At 42.4% G+C, this 12,771-nt stretch overlaps 1 protein-coding gene across 1 annotated transcript; it reads right to left on the bottom strand.

The window, feature by feature from the left end:
• Positions 1–5,686: 5,686 nt before the first annotated feature.
• LOC125756750 (bone morphogenetic protein 5-like) lies at positions 5,687–12,669 on the bottom strand. Its single transcript, XM_049411675.1, is given in 4 exon segments — positions 5,687–5,701; positions 5,703–5,942; positions 10,669–10,745; positions 12,660–12,669. Coding segments are annotated over 4 exon segments (342 nt in total).
• Positions 12,670–12,771: the final 102 nt, after the last annotated feature.

A 12,771-nucleotide genomic window follows, 5' to 3' on the forward strand; every position in this document is an offset into this window, starting at 1 on the left:
TTGGTGGTTGTTCCGGCAATTTGTGCAATTGCACTGCTGGCAGAGTACTTGCCCGCAACGCCTATTTCGAAAACTCAGTTTGAAAACTTCGATGATCATCTTTTTCACCCAGAACCACATCGCGATTCCGTCTCACTGGTCATTCATTAAATCTTTATTTTATAAGAAAGAATGGGCGGAATGGGTCGCATCCATGACGCGTGGACGGTGCGAGGAGCAGGTGACATGCTGCCCGCGTGTCACCACTGTGTTGCAGCGAAGCAGGTCTTTTTTCACAGGCGAGCATTCCAGTTGACACGAGACCGTTTTTTTTTCCTCCTTTTTTTTTTTTCTTGCACTTGCAGCAGCGAGGCCCGCCGTTCCCCCGGTTTAGCGGCAAATTTGGGACCAGGTATCGCTGGAAAAAAAACCTTGTAGCCGCAAACTAGCAGGCACGCAAACGACCACCTATGACACAGGGGCACAGTCCTAGCCCAGTAATTCAAAGTTCCTTGCATCCCGCTTTTTGTATGTTTGGTTATTCGAAAACCCGCTTAATTAGATTTTTCACAGTCCCAATGACTTTGAATTAACGAGGTTTTACGTATGTTCATTTAACCTTGAAGTTGGGCTTCGCGGCAGTGCGCATTCTCCTGAAAGGTGTATCACGGTGGTTGCACACTCCACAGCAGTGAAACCACCTTTAGAGGGGTTCCATGCGGTTTATGTCTATCAATTCGAATACTTCGAAATTTCCTAGAATTTGAATTCGTTTCGAAGGCGAATTCGAATACTGTAATGATTTGTTTGAATATTCGAAGTGCTTGAATATTCGCACAAGCCTACAAATGACATATAGAGAAAATAATGATTAGGTGCCCCTCTAAATGCAGGTAGCTACAATACAGACAATGGAAGCATTGCCACAGCTGGGATGTAGCGGTATTGGACGGTGCATCAACAATCTGCACTTGATGAATTAGAACGTCCAAGTGCAGATGCACATGCATTTGCACTTGGTTGCAAAGGTGTTGAAGCAAAGTGGATTCACCTTCACGCTGCACTCAATTCTCTGCAGTGGGGCACAGCAGCGACCTATCTACAATTACTGGCACGCATCCTCAAACACTTAAATTCCTCCTGAGGAACAAATGCTGGCCGTTTCCATTGGTCTCACCTCGTGCACCATCGAGGTGCAATGCCTGCAATGGTGACATAGCTCACAAGGTGACGAAGTGCTGTTCTTTCTGTCCAGCAGTAATTGCCGTGTGTGCTGTGTTGCACGCGCATGTCGCACCAGCATATAGTTATCGTCTATAGGGTTCAAGTGCATGAGATCTTGTTATCACTTGCTCTACTGCACCCTTTTACCGAAACTGCCGAAGGTACTCTGGTTGTCTGCAATACACATGAAAACATTTTAAAAATCAACTTAGGTAATTTTTCTTATGTAGAAATGGCTAACTAAAGTTAAAGATCAGTTTGAAATAACCAATATGTTGAGTTACTGTGCAAGTTCGAATGATCTAGAGTCAACTGCAAATTTATGTGGTCCATATGTGGTCCCAAAAACATTTCATTTTCAGGCCTAACAAAGAAATAGTTACTATGGTATTGTGTGGCCTTGAAATTTTCCCGACTACATAGAGAGGAACCATGTGCAGAAGACTGAGCCCGCCAGGGCGGCAAAAAGGAGAAAGGAATTGAGACTTAATAATGTGGATGTGAAATGAAAATCAGTGATGCATGCAAGAAAAAATTTCATCCTAGAGATTGGGGCACGGATCACTTATTCGTTAAGGTAACTCATTATGGTCTGAACATCTGACCATTAAACGAGAGAGGGGAGAATTTTTTTTTATACCCAGATGAATTTTTTTAGTATATATGAAAGACTTTTGCGAACGATTCAGTACGCAATTGAGAGTTTACAGTTCTTGGAAGTTTCAAGATCACAATAAAACAATTCGAGATTAAAATATTCGAACAATTCCATTCTCAATCATATTGATATTAACTCCACGCGAAATTGGTCCGGCTAGGCAAGTACCTAAAACTGTTCTGTAATTAGCGTGTAATAGGCCTTACGTGACAGGCACACAGGTGCGACACAGGGGCACAGTCTAGCCGAGAGAAAACATATGGACACTTGTGAATTTTGAAAGAATTACCTTGTCAGACTCCGTACTAATAATTTACACAATTGGAGTAGATGGCCCTCAGAATTTTAGCAGAACCACTGGTCTGTGCTGATTAGTGTCCAGAAAAGGCTAAACATTCTGCAAAAATGATTGATGCAAACTTGAAAATGACAACGCAAAACTTAACATGGCATGTCCCTTGAAACAATACACCAGCCTTCTCATGCCGCTGCAGCTAAAGTGGCGTTGTGACACTTGTAAAATCTGTAGAGTATTGCAGTAAAAAGTGCAGTGAACGAACAAAAGAGTATTACAAGAAGTTTCAGAAGCAATGCCTACAGGGTACAGTTACCTAAACAGCAAACTTTTACTTGTCTAGGCCTGCATAAATACGTACACACACAAAAGGTAAAAGGCTCTCACATTACTCTACAAGCAACAAACAACACCTTGAGTAGCAGTAATGTAACAACAGCGCAGGAGGCGGTTAATCAAAATAAATTGTCTAGCTTATGCAGACAGCACAACACATGTATCACACAGTGAGTATGCAACAAGCAACAATATTTCGTAATGTTGGTTTAACTAAAACACAAAAAAAAACATATACACATACAAACAACAATGCCACATAAAAGATAAATGCCTGTACGTTGATATACTTGTCGAGATGTGTGACCATGTTTCTGCCTCTTGAAAAAAAAGAGATGCAAGCTCTTCTAATCAGTTTGCAATTATACCAAACATTGTACACACTCACAATGTAAAGGGAAACACTTTCAAAGTACTACCATAAGTAGGTTTGCAATGCTCAAAATGCCACAATGTAAAAGGAACAAAAGAAAACTGAGATTAAATATCTATATATACTTCCTCACTGAAGATATGCTACACAGGTGAGGCCATTTCAGTGAAATCTGACTGCATTCAGTTCCTCCTGACTCGGAGTCCCATGCCGCGCCACCAATGGTCTGCTTATCAAAAAACAACTTGTAGACGAAGGCAAAAAGTGGCACAGAGGAAGATGCAAGAAACCATTAAAAGTCACACAAATGCATTACTCAGGTATGCATACAGCCTGGCAAGAACACAAGTGCACATTGTTAAATAGTACATGCAATAGCACTTGAATACATATGGTCCCTCCATTAACAAGCACAGCAGGAAACAATCGGCGACGGATGTTAACAACCTAAAACGAATGGTCCTGACAGTGGCACCTCGCACTCACAGTTCATCACACAATGCAACTTTGTCATGCTCTATAAGCTCTCCTTGCTTTCGCCTAAGCAATGAAAAATTTGGATTGAGGTAACAAGGTATAGAGAGAAGCGTACAATAGTGCTATACTATGAATCTAAACCTGACCCAAAAGCCTAGCCACCTTGTACTCGTGAAGCCTTTTGTCGTGATTAAATAATATCCAAGCTGGTCGTCACATGAATGCGATCTGAGGGCTGCGTTCAACCATTCATTCAGTGATTAAGCTAGACTGTTGATTGATTCCCAATTAAGTTTAATGTCTCAAAGCATCGAAGGGTTTATGAGACCAAGATAGCATAATTTGGAAAACTCGAGATTATGTTTGCATCCAAGGCATTACCCCTCAGGAATTTCTGCATTCCCCCTCTATCAGCTGCCAAAGGCTGGGCATCAAACTTGCCAGTAGACTGCCAACGCTCCTGAGCCGCATAGCGTGCAGGCTCAGGGGCTTCTGTGCCATATCTGAACAAGCTAGTGACCATGAATAACTTTGTGATGTGAATAGTCAGAAATCTGACTACATTTGAGAATTTATTATTATATTCAAACAAAAAGCAATGGGACTGCTTTTGCTTGCAGGTACGTTCAAAGGATGGTTACCGAAATACTAGCAGCATGCTAATAAATTTTGCTTGCTCATGAGCTGAAGCTACAGTGAACTAGGTGTTTACACTATCCTGCATAAATAACAATTTGAACATGCTTTTAGGCTATGTGCTTGCCAACATGCAGAGACTCGCTTGCCCATGACAGCTTGTTGGTAATGATATGAAAAAGCTCTCATTAAAGCTAGACAATCCTCTGGTGTTTTCTGCCCAGTCTCTTGTCAGATCCTGTAATCTGAAAACTTTTGAAGCGAACTGTACATTTAGATTCTACCCGGTAAACGTGTTTGTGATATATCCCACTAAATGGTGTAGTCCCTATTCTGGCCTCATACACCATTTGGTACCCTAGCTTAAAAAATTGTGGGCTTAAAGCTGGAAGACAAATTTTCTACAAGTAACATCTTACTGATGCACAGAATATGACCAGTGACAAAGGAGCCTGTCTGCAGTTTTCAAAGGCTTCATTTCGCGAGTGCACGAACAACATTCCAACATTACAATAAAGGCATAATGGCAGTTGAAGTCGTAATTTTGTTTGTCCCGTAACATCTTATACAAACTTTGTGCAGTCCGTAAACTTTTAAGGCCAACCGTGGGACTTACATGCCCCCACACTTATAGCAAAGATGTAATGGCACTAAAAACCTTAATTAAGCTGGTCCCATATAAAATCTTATGCAAGGTTTGCGAGAACCACTGCTCTTAATCTCTCTTGGACTGTTGTTACATGCTAATTCACTGTGAAAGCTGACCTACATATGCTTTTTACCACTTCAAATATAATCAGAGTGAAAGTATTGACACAGAAAGAGAAACCTTTTTTTTTTTTGTGCATTTTCCTATGAGACAGCAGACAAGACTTGTGGGCAAAAACAAGGTCCTGTTTCGAGCTGCTATTGAAATCTGAACCACTGCTAGTGAAAAAGCAATAAAATTAGTCTCATTCAACAACATGAGACAACAATTAACTTCCGTGTAATGTATAGGGTGCAGAACAATGCCCCACTATGGACACAAGCATGGATGATGTCTCAATTTCTGCTGCCTATCCTGATCACACTCTTTGTGATGAGATGGAAACTAATGCACTCCTATCATGCCAGCCATTGCAATGGTTACTAGAGCCAGTCAGCTATTACCTTTACACTGACAATCAAAGTACAAATGTGATGAAGTACAGCACAACTGAAGCAAAGCGTGCTTAAAAATCGCCATAATGCAGCACTAAGTACGAATTCCTTTGTCCGTGCTCGAATGTTCCTGTGCGATAGGAGTGGCGCAGAGATAAGGACTGCACCTTCCCACAGGTTTCCTTCTTTGCACTGACTTCTGCTGCTTGGTCTATCGGCCTGCATCAAAGCGATGCCCTTGAATATAATAATAATTTTTGAGGTTTAATGTCCCAAAGCCAGGATATGATTATGAGGGACGCCGCAGTGGACGGCCCCGAACATTTCTACTACCTGAGGTTCTTTAACATGCACTTAAATCTACAGTACATGGGCCTCAAGCATTTTTTGCCTCCATTCAAAAATGTGGGCCGCCACGGGCAGGATATCAATCCCGCGACCATTCGGGTCAGCAGTCAAGCACCCATTAAACCACTAGACCATTGTGACGGGTTGCCCTCGAATACACTGACGGATCGGCGGAAAAAATGTGGCCCCACACTGCGTTTTGAGAAAAGAGGGCAGCCTAATGGCATCCGCAAAGCCTTGACGAACCATGTTTTGTAGCGCTTGAGGATGACGTTGGAATTGTCGTCGAAGTAGAGCACCATGATGGCCGAGAGGCGGGTGGGAGCGCAGCAGGGCTTGGGTGCCTGAGCGGGATCAACCAGATGCACGAGGGTCTGCACAATGGCGTGGTTGGTGGCGTTCATGTTGAGTGGGAACGAGCACTCCCCGTCACAGTAGAAGGCTGTGTACCCGTCTGGAGCTATGATCCAATCCTGTACAAGCAAAATCCAAGGAAAATAGTAAACACGCACGCCAAATGCACGAAAAGTGGAAAGCTCCGATTCTCAATAGGTGACAAATAGCAGAATTTATGCCGTTATGCTTAGCTTCGCAATAGCACTAGCTAGCAAAATTTTGGGACAAAACACCATCAAGAATGCTAAGGAAGCATCAGCCAGTTATCTCGAATCACAAGGTATATAATAAAAGCTAGCTGATATGAACCTCATTAATAACTAAAAACTGGTAATTTGTACTCTTCCATTGCAATACAGTAGGCTCCTCTTGATTTGACTCTGGTTCATTCAATTTCTTTTTTTTGTCAATCTGATCTTGATTGAAAGTTCCAACCAGCACCCATACTAAGAATTTATCACCCATACTAGAGGTAAGAACATGTTTTTTTCAGCACCCACACATTTCTATGGGATCAAACCTTTTCTTTTCATCCCTGAATTTAGTCTTTGCCGGGTAATTGCTTTTTTAGTACATTTTACATATGTATGTTATTATGTTCGTGAGTTCAGCTGCATCTTCTGTCCTAATCCATGTTTTACCTAGGCATATTTATCTCTATTACGTATCTGTTGTATTACCCCCCTTACACAATGACACATGAGGGCCCTGTAAGGTACTGATAAATAAGTAAATAATAGGGGTGTGCGAATATTCGAAATTTCGAATATTTTTCGAATAGTGTTCGCTATTCGATTCGATTCGCACTGGAATTTTACTATTCGAACAATTCGAACTTCCCAAAGACAAATATAGTCAACGTCCGATTGAAAGTGACCCCTTCAGATTTTTAATATGCTTCACCTCATTACACCCCCGTATTGTGGCAAAGTTGCTTTTCAAGCTCCGTTACGGTCGAATTTAGCCAAGACACAGTCAACGTCCAATTGAAAGTGATCCCTAGATTTCCAATATGCTTCACCTCATCACACCCCCCGCATTGCGGCAAAGCTGCCTTTCAATTTCCGTTACGGTCGAACTTAGCCAAGAGACAACGTCCGATTAGAAGTGGTCCCTAGATTTCCAATATGCTTCACCTCATCACCCCCCGTACTGCGGCAAAGCTGCCTTTCAAGATCGCTGCAGTCGCAAATGTATTAACTCAAGAAAACGCTGGTTCCAACATGGAGATGACAGATGTGCAGAGGTGGGGGCTCAATTAATGCGGTTTGGATCTGAAATTTGGGCAGGAAGTCCGAAAAATCGGAAGCTGAAGCTTTTTTAGCATCCAAAATTTCAGATGTCTATATATCGACACTTACAGGCAGATTTGGAACTCGGACTTGAAGGGAGCACACCCTTGTCCGCCACATCAGTTGGGCTTCCACAGAGTTGAAAGAGGAGGAGAGGCTGAGGAAATGGCATCTTTGCCTATCACATTGTAAAGTGTTTGTCGGCAACACTTTGGTTGCACCAAATCATGTACATAAATACAATTCGGCCTCTACATTGCCTCATTCTTGATAAGACAACTACGAAACACTACCCCACCTGCGCTTCATCAACCTAGTGAAAAGAAACACTTTCAGGTTGCTATCTCATAAGAATATGCTTAGGAATACTCTCCAATTTTTTTTCTGCAATTTCGCTTCGAAGTATTCGAAAAATATTCTAGAAGTATTCGAGAAATATTAAAAATCGATTCGATTCGCACTCACACTTCAATATTCGAATTCGCTTCGCACCTAAATTTTGCTATTCGCACAGCTCTAGTAAATAAATAATTAAAACTTGGCTGGTCACATTACACGCTCACGACCCCAATAGAGGCTGGAGCAATGGTTCTACTAACAGCAGTACGTGACTCGGAGTGAGGTGAATGTGTCACACAGTTTGCCTCCCGTTGAAATCAAGCTGCTCCAGAAAGATTTTAATTTGAACACAGATTACAATGAGTAATTACAGCACTTATCTGATTATAATGCAAGCCTTCCATATTTTTTTTGAAAGCTTGTAGAAAAGCTTCTCGTACGATGCAATTCCATATGAAGCAACAACCCAAAAACTACATCCGTGGAAACCTAGTCGGAGTCAACTTGGCCAGTGTCATCACCACTGGTTCGATGGTGACTGAATAGCGAGTTCTAGCAGCAAAACGATGATGACATGCCTCTTCCAGCTCGATTACAAGTGCACTTTCGAATGATAAGTTGTTTTACTTGCTCACCTAGCGGCAACAAATCACATTTTCCGTTTTCAGTATTCCGGAGAATTCTACGCAACGCAATATGAACTAGCAAAGTGGTCAGACTGGCTTGGGCCATTAAACAGAACTGGATTACCCGATTAATTCAGTAAATAAAAGCACGCTGATGTAGTAAGCATTGGTTTCCTGCTTTTCACTCTCGGTAACCTCAGTAATTTAAGATTTGATTAATTATGACATCTTTCTCACTTTTTTTCCCAGATCCCAATGAACAAGGTTTTACAGTATTGCCAATTCAACTTTCTGCAGTCGAACCCCTCAAATAACGAAATCGCTGGGGAAGCGATTCTTGTCAGTTCTCGTGAGAATTCCGCTGTCACGAAAATAGAAAAATACATTCACAAATTACTTCACACAACAAATATTTATTTAAAGAAGTCGCTGATGTTACTTTGTTTCACTTAGCTTCGCAGAAGCCTGACTGCTTGAGCCTCACAGTTTAATAAGCTTTGCATAGCTTCATTGTCGTCGTGGGCGCCGAGGAAAGTGCGAGTGATGTTAAAAGCATCAAGAACTTCGCGCAAGTTCAGCACACGTAAGCAAAGCGTGGTAGATTCTGGTGTGCACACAGGAGACAAGCGCGGCAGCAAGCAGTCAGGCAGTCTACACAATAAGGGAAATCTGGGCTAGTTGGTTATAGTTCATTTTCGATCAGCTTACAGAGCAAAAAAAAGATGGTTGATCCCTCCGTCATAGGAATCGGAATAACACGAAAGTAAAGCGCGCCCTTACAGAAGTAACTGAATTGATATAAGAGAGTTTGCACAATGTATATTGATGTCTGGCAGCTATAGCACCGTTTACCGTGTACTTAGCTTTAGGTGCACGTTAAAGAACCCCAGGTGGTCGAAATTTCCGGAGCCCTCCACTACGGCATCCCTCATAATCACATTGTGGTTTTGGGACGTTAAACCCCAGATATTATTATTATTATTATTATATTATTATTATTATTATTATTATTATTATTATTATTATTATTATTATTATTATTATTATAGCACCGTTTAACGTGGATGCACCCACTTTGGTGATTGGTGGTACATCTCCATCCCGACGACTAACGTCCATGTTAAATGAATAAACAAACCCTTGTGGTAGCTGTAGTAGTCAACGGTGAAAGCGTAATCAGAGAACGAGGTGTGATAGCCAGAAGAGCGTCGCATATTGGACGCAGAACTTGGTCGCCATCCCGCGGCATGTTAAAATGTGATTGAACACCACGGCAGGACTAGAGGGAAACGCAAAGCGCGTCGTGCCGCCCCAGTAGCCCAGCCGCGAATTTTCTCGGGGCGAGCGCGTCAGCGGGGAACACGGTGTTACAGCCAGGTGAGGCAGACGCGCGTCGCAGAGCTATTTTTGGTTTGGATTCGCGTGATGCTATGAGTGAGGCCGACGCTTTTACGACGCTTGGTCTAAGACCACCACCTCGTGGTGTGTGAAGGCATTGACAAAATTGAACTTCTATTGAAAACGCGCCGAATGGGACAGACGTGTAACGCGTTGCAGCTGCTAATCGCGGAGGCCACAGTTATGACGAATTACTTTACTTTACCGCTCCCAGAGGGCAACACTACACTGCCGACCGGGAGAGTGGTAGATATAAAAGGCGCCTTTGTAAAGCCTCTAGAGTCTGTGACCGTGGCGCAGTGGATAGCGTGCCCGGCATCTGTTGTTGCGGACCGAGCGGTCGTGGGTTCGATGCCCGTTGACGGAACTTTTTTCTTTGCCATCTGATCGTGTAAATATTTTCGACGTCATTTCTGTGACGGAAATACGTCACTGAAGTCTTGGTGGACCCCAGCATAAAACACTTTCGTGTTAAAAGATGAGGACGCACTCGTGTCGTCACATCCTTGGTCTGCGTCCTCATCTTTTTTGCGCTGTAAGCTGATCGAAAAGTCTACACAATGTCCGTCGGCATGATGTCACTAGTGTCGTCACTTGAGTGATGCACCAACGTAGTTGCCAACAGGGGCATTAGCAAAAAACTGTTCTTAGGGAAGAAAAGAAGTCTTGTTGCTATCGTCATCATCTGACCGAATGTAAACAGCAATGGTTGCACTGATGCTTGTTGGAATTAACTTAAGTGCCTGACTTGCCCAATGAGCAGTGCTGCAATTTTCAAACTTCTCTGTTCCCAACTAGCTCATGGGTTGAAAAACATGTTGCGGATCACTACCTGAAACTTTCATTATTGCGGGAGGGTTTTTTAAAATCTCTTCACTGTTGAGAGGGGGCAACGTTCTCTAGAGACACGAGATTTCTTCGTTGCCGCAAGAATTTCGTTCTTGATGGTTTTCGTTATTGAGGGGTCCAACTGTACACATACTTTAAAGTAGCAGTGTGACATTATTTCACGCTATTACTGTTGATGCCGTGACCATACTAGCCAAACTAATATTTTACATGCTACTCACATACAAGCTGCACAAATGACTGAGCACTCGCTCGTTAACAGCATTAAAACATGCATAAGAGGACATTGATGAGCTTACCTGCCACCCAAGATCTTTAAAGCTCACAAACAAGTTTCGCTTTTGGCAGCTGTTCTTTCGTCCAGAGGGTCGCGTGTCTTGAAGAGAACAAAAAAGAATATATAAGTAAACAACAATAAATGCTCTATGAAATATGGCCCAACAGATTGCTTACATGCCAGAGAACCATTTTATGCCATGTATGTTTGGTTTCATGCTACCAGCTTGTCATATTTTGTGGACCCCATATAATAATATGAGAACAAAAATTGCACAAAAAAAAAGTTTTCCGAGGTACAGATAAATCTCAAGCACTATCAGAACTACCATTATTGTACACTCGCTATCCCGATGACAATACAGTCCCTGATGTTCGGGCCATTGATGAGACTCATTACCGACATGACAACTGATGAGCAAACACTTTGCCTACTCTATGCAGTTATTTTGGTTTAGCATCGTTACGCCAATGCTGCTTAGATCACCTCAGATAGGGAGGGAATCAGATAGAGAAGTAACAATGCTGTGCAGCTGAAGCAGCAGTGCACTACAGTTTAGGGTCAACATGGGCTCCTAGTTGAATTTGTACCTACCCCATCATCCAGCATATGTGTTTCTGCTCGCATCTGCTCGAGGTGACATAAACATGTTCAGATGCCAAAAATGAACTAGAGTGACTGTAAGCCCAACGTGACTGTAAGCCCGCAACACCAGCCACAACAAATAAACATAACACCAGAACTGTGCCTCTGAAGTCCTACTTGGCACACCAATGTTCTGAACCTCATTACCAGTACTGCTGCATATCTATCCACTAATTCTCATCTGTTCAGCACCGCCACGTCATGCACTGTGTAGAATAATGCTACATTCAAATGACCCCTCCAAGTCATGCTGTGTACAATATAAAAACCAAAATCCAGGTAGGATGAACTCAGATAGTTGACTACGTATACGTGAAAACGTACAGACAAGATTCATATTACAGCACACAATTTTTGCTTTTCATGTCACTATTAACTTCACACTTCATTTCCCACTCATGACAATAAGAAGTGTGCGATGAATGCTGAAGCACGAGATGTGCCTTAGCCCATATATCCAAACTCAGAGAAAATTACAAAATAAATATTTTTTTTTCACAAAAAGTGTACTTCTACCCTCAAAAGAAAGCACATGTTTTTTATATACTGCCAGGTAAACGCAACACTGTTTTTGAAGCCGTCCTATACATAGAGGACACTGGGCATTAGAGGTACTATGTGCGAGTGTGGTAAGCCTTGAAACATTTCACGTGCACACCGACATTGCACTTCTTCCTCTCCATGATGTCTTTCATACAAAGCACGCGTTTTCCCGGAGAAATCGGTCGGCATTTCACGTGCACTTCTTCCTCTCCATGACGTCTTTCACACAAATCACGCGTTTGCCCGGAGAAAGCGGTCGGCATGTGGCAGCATGGAAAGTAAGCAATGTCTAGGCTTGCACACGTTGAGAATAAGACCTGCTTGATGTGCTGTAGGTGGCGCTAGTCATCAGCTAAAGAAATAGCGATGTTAGAGTGCATCAAAGAAGCATCCTATATGTAGGACACTGGGCATATATGGATTAAATATTTCAGCCATGCATAAAATCGCTAGAGAGTTTATTCATAGGCTTGAGACGCAATGAAGACAACAATGCAGCTGTAACAGCGACTAGTCAAGATTATCCACCACTTACCATCATTAAGCCAACATATTAAGCCATAATTTAACCATAATTTAGTCGACAGCTTGCACAGGCCATCAGAAGCAGCGCAAGACATACTTCTCTCCTTTGGCAAGCTGGTAATGCCTCTCCATGCCATTCATGAACATTAGAACCATAGACTTGCAGCAGCTCACAATCTTATACGCGACAAATCCACAGCTTTCGGGACACCAATGCTCACTCCTCTAATAAGGCCAACCCCAAGGACCCTGCATGTCATATCACAATTTTCAAACACTTTTATGAAATTTGTTCACCACCTGTGGCCATAAGTACAAAAAGAGCTCAACACACTCCAGACAATACCAGCACATTGAGATGCAACTTTGGCTGCAACCACACAAGGAAAGCTAAGATGACATAATGTAACAG

The sequence above is a fragment of the Rhipicephalus sanguineus genome, unplaced genomic scaffold, assembly GCF_013339695.2.
Source record: "Rhipicephalus sanguineus isolate Rsan-2018 unplaced genomic scaffold, BIME_Rsan_1.4 Seq618, whole genome shotgun sequence".
NCBI classification, from domain to species: domain Eukaryota; kingdom Metazoa; phylum Arthropoda; class Arachnida; order Ixodida; family Ixodidae; genus Rhipicephalus; species Rhipicephalus sanguineus.